Consider the following 14,691-nt stretch of genomic DNA (forward strand, 5'->3'; position numbering starts at 1 on the left):
GACAAAGGTATCAGTGAAATCCAGTAAAGAAATAACTAGCTTGTATTTATTTTAATTTTTTTCAATTAAATCTACATTCAGTATTATTTTATATTGGTTTCAGGTATACAACATAGTGGTTAGACAATCATATACTTGCAGGGGTCCTCAAACTACGGCCCGCGGGCCACACACGGCCCGCCGAGGACATTGATCCGGCCCGCCGGGTGCCACTGCCTGTCCTGCTTAGCAGCCGACTCGTCCCGGGCCCGCAGTGCGCATAGGAATTTGTTCATAGTTTTTTTTTTTAAACTATAGTCCGGCCCTCCAACGGTCTGAGGGACAGTGAACTGGCCCCCTGTTTAAAAAGTTTGAGGACCCTACAGAGTGTTCCCCCTGATATTCCCAGTACCCACCTGGCACCATACAGTTACTACAATATCATTGACTGTATTCCCTCTGCTGTGCTGTACATCCCAATGACTGTTTTGTAACTACCCGTCTGTACTTCTCAGTCCCTAACAACCTTTTCAATATGTGCTGCTATGTCAGCTGGAAATCCATCCCGAAAAGGTAATTCACAGCTTTAAACAGGAAAGGTCAAAAAGAACGAGTCAGGCAAAAAAGTGACTTTGTGGTAGGCCAACATAGCTGGGAAAGTCGCGGCCACTAAAGAACAAACGGGTAAGTTGGACTTCCTTGAAGTAAGAGCGTCTGCTCATCAGAAGGTGGAAGTGGAGGCCGCTGCAGGCCGCTGCAGGCCGGCGCACCTGCAGCCTGTTCCTCTCCAAGCCCCATGGGCTGTGGGTAGGAATCCTCCCAGGGCGGCAGGTGGCCACGCCGTTAAATGCAGAGCAGCCTGCAGAGGAGAAAGGAGCCTGGCCGTGGGCTCGGCCCCAGGAGATGGAGATGCAGTTGCCTGAAGTGCCGATGCGGCACATCTTCTCCTTCCTGGATGCTGCCAGCTTGCTGCAGGCGGGCCAGGTGAGCAAGGTGAGTGCTCCCCATCTCCCCTCCCCCTGCCCCCTCCGTGGCTCTGTCTGAAATGACCACACTAAGACCCCCTCCCCTCGCTCCCCGGGCCTCGGGATCTTGGCTCCCCCAGCATCACACAAAAGGCCTTCCTTCATTTCTTAACTTGACCTCATTCAGGCCTGGCATGCCCGTCCGTGGCCTTGGGAGCCAGTTGAGTCTCTTGGCCACTTTGAGTGCCAATTAGCAAAAGAACAGAGCGGCACATGGAGTGTTGGGGGGGGGGAGGGTTAGCATCCTTCACTCTGACAGCCTCCTATTTTGTTCAATGAAAACGACAACGGGATGCACGGGAATCCTTGTGCTGACGGATGGTTCTCGAAGCCCCATGTCCAGCCCAGGAATTCCCTCTGAACCTCCCAGGAGGGCCCTGTCCCGGTACTGACAGCCTCTGCTGCCACCATGTCCCATGGGCCCTGCCTGGGAAGCTTTGAGAGCCTGGATGGTGGCTCATTACTCCCCCTCCCCCCATGGGCCTTGCTCCCGGGACAAATGATAGCGAAGGAGGGGCCAACATTTGGGTACCAACTGACTGCTTCTCTCCCCCTTCTCTCTCTCAAGTACTGGAAGAAGATAGCAGATGAGGAGCACCTGTGGAGGTGCGGGCAGGGGAGGGTGGAGGTGCGGGCAGGGGAGGATGGAGGTGCGGGCGGGGGAGGATGGAGGGCAAGCAGGGGAGGATGGAGGTGCGGGCGGGGGAGGATGGAGGGCAAGCAGGAGAGGATGGAGGTGCGGGCGGGGGAGGATGGAGGGCAGGCAGGGGAGGGTGGAGGGCAGGCAGGGGAGGGTGGAGGGCAGGCAGGGGAGGATGGAGGGCAGGCAGGGGAGGATGGAGGTGCGGGCAGGGGAGGATGGAGGTGCGGGCAGGGGAGGATGGAGGGCAGGCAGGGGAGGATGGAGGGCAGGCAGGGGAGGGTGGAGGGCAGGCAGGGGAGGGTGGAGGGCGGGCAGGGGAGGATGGAGGGCGGGCAGGGGAGGATGGAGGGCGGGCAGGGGAGGATGGAGGTGCGGACAGGGGAGGATGGAGGGCGGGCAGGGGAGGATGGAGGGCGGGCAGGGGAGGATGGAGGGCGGGCAGGGGAGGATGGAGGTGCGGGCAGGGGAGGGTGGAGGGCAGGCAGGGGAGGGTGGAGGGAAGGCAGGGGAGGGTGGAGGGCAGGCAGGGGAGGATGGAGGGCAGGCGGGGGAGGATGGAGGTGCGGGCAGGGGAGGATGGAGGTGCGGGCAGGGGAGGATGGAGGGCAGGCAGGGGAGGGTGGAGGGCAGGCAGGGGAGGGTGGAGGGCAGGCGGGGGAGGATGGAGGGCAGGCGGGGGAGGATGGAGGTGCGGGCGGGGGAGGATGGAGGGCGGGCAGGGGAGGATGGAGGGCAGGCAGGGGAGGATGGAGGGCAGGCAGGGGAGGATGGAGGTGCGGGCAGGCGGGGGAGGATGGAGGGCAGGCAGGGAAGGATGGAGGGCAGGCAGGGGAGGGGGGGCGGACAGGTGTCCCTGGGGTCTGAGCGGAGGCCTGGGGGCGGGTGGGTGGGCGATGAGAGGCCTGAGAGGAGGCTGCAGCGGGTCAAGGTGGCACTGGTGGGTGACTCTTTCCAGAAACCTGTGTCGGAGGAGATGGAGCATCTCCTGGGAGGGCCTGCAGGTGCCCTCATGGAAGCAGCTCTTCCTCACCCAGGCCAGGCGCGAGCGCTGCATGATGCGGGCCCAGCCGCAGGACTTTGCCTACAAGGAGGCCACGGGCAGCCTTGGTACGAGCATGGGCAACACAGGGCACTTGTTGGAGGAAATGCACTGGTTTGGTTGTGTGTGTGTGTGTGTGTGTGTGTGTGTGTGTGTGTGTGCGCGCGCGCACTCATTCAGTGAAGAGAAAGGGAATGAAGATGTAATAGGACTGGGCTGCTGTGATGACAAGCACTAGTCCCTGCTTCCAGCCGTGTCCCCTGTGACCTATGCTGCTTGGAGAAGCCAGGGTGATCTTTGCACAACATAAAACTGAGCCCGTGACTCCCTTTTCCCAAAGGCTTCCCAGCCCTCCTAGAATACACAGTTTAAAGGAAAAGGAAACATTTATTTATTTTTCATTGATTTCAGAAAGGAAGGGAGAGGGAGAAAGAGATAGAAACATCAATGATGAGGGAATCATTGGTCAGCTGCCTCCTGCATGTCCCCTACTGGGGATGGAGCCCACAACCTGGGCATGTACCCTTGACCAGAATTGAACCCAGGACCCTTCAGTCTGCAGGCCAATGCTCTATCCACTGAGCCAAACCAGCCAGGGCTAAAGGAAAAGGAAACATTTAAATAATAGTTCAAATGCTCACTTTATTTTTGGTACCTCTTTTAAAATTCAGAACAGTTCTCTGATGGAGTCGTTTTTTTAAAAAATATTTTAAAATTAATCTCAGAGTGGAAGGGAGAGGGAGAGAGAAAATAAAAACATCAATGATGAGAATCATTGATCAGCTGCTTCCTGCTCCCCACAATGGGGATCGAGCCCCCACCCTGGGCATGTGCCCTTGACTGGGAATTAAACTGTAATCTCCTGGTTCATAGGTCAATGCCCAAACACTGAGCCACGCCAGCCGGGCATCTGATGGAGTGATTTTTATCCCCATTTTATATCTGTGGAAACTGAGATTAACCAGGAGAAACAAATCAGCCAACATCTCCCCAGTGGCCCGGTTTGAATGAATCTGAAGCCTAATTTCCATCCTATCCTCCATTAAGGTTGCAAAAAACTTAAAATTATTGTTCCAGAATTCTCTTTATGCAATTGGATCCTTCCTCAAGCATCTGGTGACCAAGTATTGTCTGCGTTGCCTTCCAGGAATCTTGGGGCCTTTGGCTTATTTCTCAGGAAGTGACCCCTCCATGGGTGGACAGAAGTCAATCGTTTGCACGGTGTCTTCAAGGCGCATGCTCTATGCCTGGGATGTGCAGGAGGTGAGTCTGGCTTTGAGCACACAGGTAAAGCCTACCTATGGCCACCCTGTCCCACAGGCGAAGCAAGTGCTGGGAGGAAGATGCTACTCAATTGGTAACAGCAACAGTTTCCAATTAGGTCTTCTAACTGGTAACCTGCTACCTTTTCTTTTCTTTTTTTAAAAAATATATTTTATTGATTTTTTACAGAGAGGAAGGTAGAGAGATAGAGAGTCAGAAACATCGATGAGAGAGAAACATCGATCAGCTGCCTCCTGCACACCCCCCACTGGGGATGTGTCTGCAACCAAGCTACATGCCCTTGACCGGAATCGAACCTGGGACCCTTCAGTTCACAAGCTGACGCTCTATCCACTGAGCCAAACCGGTCAGGGCACCTGCTACCTTTTCATTTAGACCAGGCATCCTCAAACTACTGCCCGCGGGCCACATGCGGCCCGCCGAGGACATTTATCCGGCCCGCCGGGTTCCACTGCCTGTCCTGCTTAGCAGCCGACTCGTCCTGGGCCCGCAGTGCGCATAGGAATTTGTTCATAGTTGTTTTTTTTTTTTTTAAACTATAGTCCGGCCCTCCAACAGTCTGAGGGACAGTGAACTGGCCCCCTGTTTAAAAAGTTTGAGGACCCCTGATTTAGTCTATAGCATGTAGAGAATTCACTTTTTAAATTTTTTATCCTCACCCAAAGATATTTTTTCCATTGATTTTTTTTTAAGAGAGCATGGAAGGGAGGGAAGAGAAGAGGAGAGAGAGAGAAAAATATCGATGTGAGAGAGACACATCAGTTGTTTGTCCCATGCAAGGGCCCTGACCAGGGCCTGGGCGGGAAGGAGCCTGCAACCGAGGTACGTGCCCTCAACCAGAATCGAACCTGGGACCCTTCAGTCTGCAGGCCGACACTCTATCCATTGAGCCAAACTGGCTAGGGATTCATAATTCCTTTTTTATGTTCACCATCCCTCAAAGAGCTGAGATGTGTAGCAGAATTTTCTTTTTTTTTTTTTTAAATATATTTTATTGATATTTCACAGAGAGGAAGGGAGAGGGATAGAGAGCTAGAAACATCGATGAGAGAGAAACATCGATCAGCTGCCTCCTGCACACCTCCCACTGGGGATGTGCCCGCAACCAAGGTACATGCCCTTGACTGGAATCGAACCCGGGACCTTTCAGTCCGCAGGCCGACGCTCTATCCACTGAGCCAAACCGGTTTCGGCTGTAGCAGAATTTTCTTAATTCTATTCCCAGAAAAAAATACACCTGGTTTGGAGGAAGCTTCCAAATAAGCACTGGCAGGATGCATGCCCCACACGTGTGGAGAGTCCCCTGAACACAGACAACATTACTCTCGTTTCCAGGGCATTATGATCTGGTCCAGCCCCGTCCAGCCATCCAACATCAAGTGTCTGGCGACCCTGCCGCAGAGATCTCTTGCATTCACCGTGGATGCACGGGAAACCATCAACGTGTGGAACTGTCGGGATGCGAACCCTCTGGCGACGCTCACCATGCGCACATGCTGCATTTCAATGGAAGTCTTCCTCACGGATGACGGCCCTGTCCTGATGGTGAGTGAGCCCTGCGTCTGGAGGGGCCACAGTGCCCACAGTGCCCACAGCGCCCACTCCCTTGGCAGGTATTGGGCCCCATGATGGTCACCTCTCAACCTGCCCTCTTCTTTTTTTTTCTTTATTTATTATCTAAAGTTTGACATATGTCTCCTTTTTCCCCCATTGACCCATCCCCCCCTGCCATTCCCAGCCCGGGCAAGCCCCCACCGCCCCAGTGTCTGTGTCCATTGGTTATGCTAATATGCATGCATGCAAGTCCTTTGGTTGCTCTCTGACCCTCTCCCCTACCATTTGTCTCTGGATCGATCTATTCTTGTTCATCAAATTATGTTGAGCATTATATCCCACATATGAGTGAGATCATGTGATATTTATCTTTCTCCGACTGGCTTATTTCACTTAGCATAATGCTCTCCAGGTCCATCCGTGCTGCTGCAAATGGTAGTAATTCCTTCTTTTTTACCGCAGCTTAGTATTCCATTGTGTAGAAGTACCACAGTTTTTTAATCCACTCATATGCTGATGGGCACTTAGGCTGTTTCCAAATCTTAGCTATGGTGAATTGTGCTGCTATGAACATAGAGGTGCATATATCATTTCTGATTCGTGTTTCTAGTTTCTCGGGATGTATTCCTAGAAGTGGGATCACTGGGTCAAATGGGAGTTCCATTTTCAGTTTTTTGAGGAAACGCCATACTGTTCTCCACAGTGGCTGCACCAGTCTGCATTCCCACCAGCAGTGCACGAGGGTTCCTTTTTCTCCGCATCCTCGCCAGCACTTGTCATTTGTTGATTTGTTGATGATCACCATTCTGACAGGTGTGAGATGGTACCTCGTTGTCGTTTTGATTTGCATCTCTCGGATGATTAGTGACTTTGAGCATGTTTTCATATGTCTCTTGGCCTTCCTTATGTCCTCTTTCGAAAAGTGTCTATTTAGGTCCTTTGCCCATTTTTTTATTGGGTTGTTTATCTTCCTTTTGTTAAGTTGTATGACTGCCCTCTTCTTTTTTAAAAAAAATATTTTTATTGATTTCAGAGAAGAAGGGAGAGGGAGAAAGGTAGAAACGTCAATGATGAGAGCGAATCATGGATTGGCTGCCTCCTGCATGCCCCACACTAGGGATCGAGCCCACAACCTGGGCATGTGCCCTGACTGGGAATCAAACCGTGACCTCCTGGTTCATAGGTCGATGCTCAACTGCTGAGCCACACTGGTCGGGCCTTTTTTGTTGTTGTTTGTTTGTGTTGTTAATCCTCACCTGAGGATATGTTTCCATTGATTTTTAGAGAGAGTGAGAGGGAAACATCGATGTGAGAGAGACACATCGATTGGTTGCTGCCTGCATGCACCCCAACCAGGGCCAGGGAACCTGCAACTGAAGTGCATGCCTTTGACCAGAATTGAACCCAGGAGCTTTCAGTCCTCAGGCTGATGCTCTATCCACTGAGCCAAACCAGCTAGGGCTCAACCTGTCTTCTTGAAGCCTCTCTATTATCACATCCTCTGAGAGTCACAATACACCAGTGAATATTGGCCATAGAAATCTTTAGAGTATCTTGGCCTTTGTTATACCTCAGGTGCATTCCCTCAGTGATTCTTCTAAAAGAAAAACACCAACCTTCTTGAATTATTTTATATCTAGTTTCTTCTTTCAAGTGTGTCTTATTGTAGAGGACATGAACGTCATGTAGGGAGAGACGTGGGTTTGGGGAGACATAGGGAAAAAGTAAGAGTGTTGATGTGCAAATGAGTCACTAGCCTGGGGTGCTTCAGGGCTTAGAACATTTGTGACCCCAGTGACCTTGTGGGGCAGGCTGGTCAGAGGAGTTCATCTCCACTCTGTAATTGAAGAAATGGTGGCACTGCCCTAGCCGGTTTGGCTCAGTGGATAGAGCATGGGCCTGTGAACTAAAGGGTCCCAGGTTCGATTCTGGTCAAGGGCACATGCCTGGTTGCTGGCTCGATCCCCAGTGTAGGGCATGCAGGAGGCAGCCGATCCATGATTCTCTCTCATCATTGATGTTTCTCTCTCTCTCTCACTCTCCCTTCCTCTCTGAAATCAATAAAAATACATTTAAAAACAGAAAGAAAGAAATTGTGGCACCTCCCGTAGCTGCCAGGGCTGCCGCCCGTTTGCCCTAGGGTTTCACGTCTCCTTCCATTGACATGGTGGTGGGCGGTGCTTTGGTTTCAGATCGGTGACTCTGAAGGGGACATCCACACACTGACGGTGCCCGAGTTAAAGAGCGTTTCTCACGTGAATGCGCTTCAGTACCGAGTGGACCATCTGCACTGCTCTCCCAACAGAAAGTGGATCTTTGCCTCCGGGACCCACCAATTCATATTGCCAAAGGTAGGGGCTGCCCGGTGTGCCTCAGCCTCAGGAGGGAGGGGGCCAGGGTTAGGAGGCTGCAGGCAGGAAGCATTGGCCACCAGGCAGGGCTCAGCGGGGACCGGTCGGACCACCCCCTCCTCTCAAGGCCACAGAACATGCGGCATCCATTCCTGGAGCCAAGACACACTGTCCTTGGGGGCAACAACGTCCATTCACAGAGGCATATGATTGTGGGTGGAAATTTGCGCATGGGGCCCGGGCCAGCCAAGGAGATGGAAGAGGGTGAGAGAGAGACCAAGAAGTAGGATCCGGTTCGCTTTGGCTCTCCTCACATGACGGTTAGCTGCCTTGGCTGGACAGCCCAGGAGGAAAGAGAAGTGCACCAGCCTCTGAATGTCACTGTTAGAAAGTGGTATGTGCCAAGACCGGTTCGGCTCAGTGGATAGAGCGTCGGCCTGCGGACTGAAGGGTCCCAGGTTCCATTCCGGTCAGGGGCACGTACCTTGGTTGCGGGCACAACCCCAGTGTGGGGTGTGCAGGAGGCGGCTGATCGATGTTTCTCTCTCATCGATGTTTCTAACTCTCTATCCCTTTCCCTTCCTCTCTGTATAAAATCAATAAAATATATTTTATAAAAAAAAAAAAAGAAAGAAAGTGGTATGTGAGCAGGCCTTGTTTTTATTTTATGTTTTAATCCTCACCCGAGGATATTTTTCCATTGATTTTTAGAGAGAGGGAGAGACAGAGAGAAATATCGATGTGAGAGAAACACATCGATTGGTTGCCTCCTGCATGAGCCCCCACCAGGGCCCGGGCCAGGGAGGAGCCCACAACCGAGGTACGGGCTCTTGACAAGAATCGAACCCGGGACCCTTCAGTGCGCAGGCCAATGCTCTATCCACTGAGCCAAACCAACCAGGGCGAGCAGGCCCTTTTACATGGCGCATGTGCATGGGCACCAGAGGGCAAGGAACTCGGGGAGGCAGCAGCAGAGGCGGATCAGCCCTTGGCAAGTCCTCCAAGAAGGGAGATCCTACTTGGCCAACTGCAACCTGATTGGGGGTTCGGGGTCCAGTGTGGCCGCATGCTTTTGGAACTCAAGGGAAGCTTTGGGGACTCTGCTCTGTGTGTGACCATGACGGGCAGGATAGGAAGACAGTGAGTGACAAGCAGTGACTATGCAAGGCTTCCTGAGATTCAGAATAAAGCTTTGGCCACAGTGGAGGATTTAAAAAAAAATTGATTTCAGAGAGGAAGGGAGAGGGGGAGAGAGAGAGAAACATCACTGATGAGAGAGAATCATGGATCAGCTGCCTCCTGCACGCCCCCTAGTGGGGATCGAGCCCGCAGCCCTAGTATGTGTCCTTGATCAGAATCAAACCAGGGACCCTTCAGTCTGCAGGCTGATGCTCTATCCACTGAGCCAAACCTGCTAGGGCCCCAGTGGAGGATCTTTAAGGAGGATTTCCTGGTGTTGCTCCTGTACTGAGAAGCTGTAACCTCCCCCTTCTCCTGAATACACGTGCACTGGTCTCTCCACAGGTGTTTTTCGCGGAGTGCTTACTGAGACCATCCGTAGACAGGGACCCTCTGTTCGTCTCTCTCCTGTTTACGTTTTGCAGCCAAGCCTGCTGGGCCCTGAAGTGCGCAAACAGGCTGACAATCATGTTCCGAAGAGCCTTTTTCCGAAGGACAGGGTTCACCACCTTTGATCTGACAGCCGAGAGCCTTGGGGGCAGCACAGCCATCGCAGGTAGGCTAAGCTGCCTTGTCTCTCCTGCCAATCACACGCACACTCCTGTTAAGCTATCGACATCTGTGAATAGGCCAGTCTCTGTGCAGGGGCAGGGGCTTTCTTAACCGGAGACTACCCCGTACCTGTCTGACTGTTAAAAAAAAACACAACAGCCAAAACCGGTGTGGCTCAGTGGATAGAGCGTCGGCTTGCGGACTGAAAGGTCCCAGGTTCGATTCCGGTCAAGGGCACGTACCTTGGTTGCGGGCACAACCCCAGTAGGGGGTGTGCAGGAGGCAGCTGATCGATGTTTCTCTCTCATCGATGTTTCTAACTCTCTATCCCTTTCCCTTCCTCTCTATATAAAATCAATAAAAATATATTTAAAACCAAACAAACAAACAAACAAAAAAACAAAACACAACAACCCACATTTTTAGTGATTTTAGAGAGGAAGGGAGAGATAGAAACAGCAATGATGAGAGAGAATCATGGATCGGCTGCCTCCTGCACGCCCCCTACTGGCGATCCAACCTGGGCATGTGCCATGACTGGGAATTGAACCGTGACCTCCTGGTTCATAGGTTGATGCTCAATCCCTGAGCCAGGCCGGCTGGCGCCTGTTTGACTCTTAATGCCCATGCTTCTGACCTCTATCCTCCCCCCGTGCCCTCTTGGACAAACATGCTTTGATTCCCATCATGCTTTAGGACCTAAATTCCACTGCCCCTTCTCTCCAGGCCTGAACTATCATTTATTGTGCACAGCCCTCCCTTCCCGTGTGATTGAATCTACCTCAGTCAGTGGCACATATTTTTGGGCCACTGGCCAACCCTTCACTTTCCTCCCTGGACTGAAGTCCCCTGGAAGTAGGGAGTATATTTTTTCTTTTTAAATTTTTTTTATTGATTTCAGAGAGGAAGGGAGAGGGAGAGAGAGAAACATCAATGATGAGAGAGAATCATGGATCGGCTGCCTCCTGCACACCCCCTACTGGGGATGGAGCCTACAACCTGGGCGTGTGCCCTGATTGGGAATCAAACCATGACCTCCTGGTTCATAGGCTGACACTCAACCCTGAGCCACGTAGGCCGGACGAGAGTCTAATTTTTCGTTCAGGGTAAGGACGTGGTTCTGACTACATGACCCCAAATCTGGCTGGTCGTGTGTGCGTATGTTTTACATGAAAACAGCCCATCAGATTGCAAGCTTCATGCTGCCAGATAATATGGATGTTCCTATTTGGATGGGAGTCCGTGACGGAACCACAATTGTCTTTGAAAGCGGGTCACACCTGTTTCTCTTCACCATCCATGGCCTCCTGCTGCAACAATTTGCCCACCACCAGGATGTCATCTGCTACTTATGGATGGTACGTATGGCCTTCTCCTCCCAGTACTGAGAGTCCAATGTGGATGCTGGGCCACTCACCCTGGGTCTCCTTTGCAGGACTCTCTCCACGTCCTCACCACATCCAAGGATAACTACCTGCACCTGTACATGTGGGACGAGGGAGACTGGCATCCGCGCCTTCAGAGCTGCTGTCACCTGGAGCACAGAAAGGATGACCAGAGGCCAAGCTGGTAAGCCCTGCTTTGTAACTTAAACTCTTCCTAACAATTTTAAATGTCTACATGAAACAGATCAATAAAGGGTTACTAGGATTGAAAAAAAAAGATGCTTTGCCCTGACCAGTTGGCTCAGTGGATAGAGCATCAGCCTGGGGACTGAAGGGTCCCGGATTTGATTTCTGGTCAAGGGCACAAGGCCAGGTTGCAGGCTCGATCCCAATGTGCGGTGTGCAGGAGGCAGCCGATCAGTGATTCTCTCTCATCATGGATGTTTCTATCTCTCTCTCCCTCTCCCTTCCTCTCTGAAGTCAATAAAAATATATATTTTTAAAAAAGATTCTTTGGGGATACACACTCAGTGGCCAAATTATTATGATCTCTGAACACATAATAATCTGGCCAGTCAGTATATATATATACACACACACACACACACACACACATACACACACACACGCACACATACATACACATACACATAGATATAGATATAGATATAGATATAGATATAGATATATAGATATAGATATAGATATAGATATTAGAGGCCCAGTGCATGAATTTGTGCATGGGTGGGGTCCGGCCAGCCTGGCCAGGGAGAGGGGATATGGGTAGTTGGCTGGCCAGCCTGCTGGTCGAACTCCTGGTCGAGGGGACAATTTGCATATTAACCTTTTATTATATAGGATATACACTGAGTGGCCAGATTATTATGCATTCAGAGATCATAATAATCTGGCCACTCAGTGTATATGACTAGACTTAAGCCCCCAAAGAGAATTGCTTCTTCTTGGAGTCCACAGCTTTTGCAATAGATTTCGAAGGGCTTTCCAAAATGGCTCTCAGTTTATGTTCCTGCAAGTGCTGTGTGAAGACTCAGCCTTGATGTCCCATCTTTACTTGTAAAGTTCTTATGTGTATTAGTTCATTAGTCATTTGAGTTGCTTCTTTCATGAACTGCCTTTATCTTTATTTTACTTATTTTTTCTAGATTGCTTGCCTTCATCTACATTGTTTTTCTTTTTTCCTTTTTAGAGAGAGTGTAAGGGATGGAGGGAGGTGGGATGGGAGAGAGAGAGAGAAAGAAAAAGAGAAAGAAATATCAATATGAAAGACACACATCATGTCTATATGTCTCTCAATTTATTAGGTCTTCTTTGGTAGCCACTTGGAGGTGCTCCGATCCAGGCCAGGGATGGAACCTGCAACCCCAGTACATACCCTTGACTGGGAATCAAACCCATGACCCTTTAGTGTGTGGGCTGACACTCTAACCACCATCTGGGCAATAATCGGCATAAGTTTGCCAGGTCTACAGTTACTCAAAACCAAATCGAAAAGTAATTTCTCTGATCTAAGGGGCAGTTGATTTGAAGAGAATATTTATGTCTTTATCAGATTCAGATTTAGTATCATCAACAACAGACCTCCTTTCCCTGTTGTCCACTTGAGGGTGTTGTTTTGTCTTCGGCAGCTATCACCCCATGGCGATCTGCGACAACACAAGCATAGTGTGTGTGATGTCCAAGACCGGCGAAGCCAGCATCCTGGTGATGTATTCTTTGAACGTGTGATACGGAAACAAATGCAGTTCACCTGGCATCAACTTCCTCGTTATAATAAAGAGAATTCTATTTGCAAACCCAGAATGATTCTTTTAGTGATATTAAAAAACCCAGCAGTAATTTATAACGAATCAGGGGGTGGAGAAACATCCTTTGCTCGTGCAATCAGGGAGAGAGTAAAATACTAAGGTAGCAGAATGTGAATGGTCACACACATATACAATTCCAGACAATTCCACAGAAGCATCTTATAGGGGAAAGCGTGGGTTTAGGTTGAGGCTGGTTTAAAGGGGAAGGCATGCCCTAACCAGTTTGGAGCGTTGGCCTGCAGACTGAAAAGGTTCTGCAGGTCCCAGGTTCGATTCCGATCAGGGGCATGTACCTTGGTTGCGGGCACATCCCCAGTAGGAGGTGTGCAGGAGGCAGCTGATCGATGTTTCTCTCTCATCGATGTTTCTAGCTCTCTATCCCTCTCCCTTCCTTTCTGTAAAAAAAATCAATAAAATATATTTTAAAAAATAAATAAATGTAAATGGATTAAACTAAATCCTGTAAAACTTAAGCCAAAGGAGATGTATTAGAAAAATATAGAGGTTCCTATTGAAACATAGCTAGAAGAGACTCAGGATATACCCGGTAATAAAAATGCTCAAAAGGACTGAGAAATGGAAAATACATCAAAGGCTCAATCACACGAATGTGCATATCCCCAGAGCCCTTGTAACGGGTATGGTGAAGAACTGCCCCCATCCTTGTATCGCTAGTTCGGGATCCCGAGTTCTGAGAGCAAGTCCTAACAAATCAAGCCTAAAACACAAGGGCCTACTCTCCTGACTTTGTGGGGAGGGGAGGGTTGGGAGAAAGATGATCTGAGGGGTTCTAGACAGTAGTCGAATGGAAATGTAATCTCCACGGGAGATTGCTCCAAAGAGCCGTGTGGGTGTCTAAGTTAAGTGCCTACCGTCCCCTCTCTGTAGAAACAAATTTGAAGCTGTGACCAGGAGGGTAGGGGACGGAAAGCCCACTGAAGGGTCTACGCCAGCCTTGGGCAAACTACGGCCTGCGGGCCGGATCCGGCTGTTCTATCCGGTTCTCTTGCTCTCCCCTCCGCTCCTTTACTTTGAATTTATATTAGTTCACACAAACACTCCATCCATGCTTTTGTTCCGGCCCTCCGGTCCAGTTTAAGAACCCATTGTGGCCCTCGAGTCACAAAGTTTGCCCACCCCTGGTCTACGCAGAAGGGCCAGGCTGGGCGGAGAAGACCTGAGATGCATTATAATCAGTCCCCTGTCTGATTGATTCAGAATCAAAGGAAGTCTATGTGGCTGGAGTCAGTGATGGGGAATAGACACTGAGACAAGGTGGAGCCCTAACCGGTTTGGCTCAGTGGTTAGAGCGTCGGCCTGCGGACTGAGGGGTCCCGGGTTCGATTCCGGTCAAGGGCATGTACCTTGGTTGCAGGCACATCCCCAGTAGGAGGTGTGCAGGAGGCAGCTGATCGATGTCTCTCTCTCATCGATGTTTCTAACTCTCTATCCCTCTCCCTTCCTCGCTGTAAAAAATCAATAAAATATATTTTTAAAAAAAGACAAGGTGGAAAGTCAAAGTGTCAACTCAGAAATTTGCAGGATGTAACTCAAATATTTAATACATATTAAGTTCAATGTAAGATTTTATATATATATATATATATTGATTGATTTCAGAGAGGAAGGGAGAGGGAGAGAGAGAGAAACATCCATGATGAGAGAGAATCATGGATCGGCTGCCTCCTGCAAGTCCCCCAACCTGGGCATGTGCCCTGACCAGGAATCGGACTGTGACCTCCTGGTTCATAGGTCGAAGCTCAACCACTGAGCCACACCAGCCGGCCAGCACCCACGTGTAATTGCTGTGCCCAGGAAAGGAAGACTCCTTGGCTGTGGGCTGTTAACGCTTTTATTAACTTAGGGTTAACACT

At 50.4% G+C, this 14,691-nt stretch overlaps 1 protein-coding gene across 1 annotated transcript; it reads left to right on the plus strand.

The window, feature by feature from the left end:
- Positions 1 to 314: 314 nt before the first annotated feature.
- LOC308240557 (F-box/WD repeat-containing protein 12-like) lies at positions 315 to 12,808 on the plus strand. Its single transcript, XM_080653735.1, has 10 exons — positions 315 to 972; positions 1,573 to 1,610; positions 2,603 to 2,754; positions 3,834 to 3,949; positions 5,306 to 5,515; positions 7,717 to 7,875; positions 9,400 to 9,610; positions 10,786 to 10,964; positions 11,042 to 11,175; positions 12,638 to 12,808. The coding sequence occupies exons 1-10, from the start codon at positions 883 to 885 to the stop codon at positions 12,735 to 12,737; spliced, it is 1,389 nt and encodes a 462-aa protein (XP_080509861.1). The 5' UTR covers positions 315 to 882; the 3' UTR covers positions 12,738 to 12,808.
- Positions 12,809 to 14,691: the final 1,883 nt, after the last annotated feature.

This window comes from Plecotus auritus, assembly GCF_963455305.1.
Source record: "Plecotus auritus genome assembly, chromosome: X".
Classification (NCBI taxonomy): domain Eukaryota; kingdom Metazoa; phylum Chordata; class Mammalia; order Chiroptera; family Vespertilionidae; genus Plecotus; species Plecotus auritus.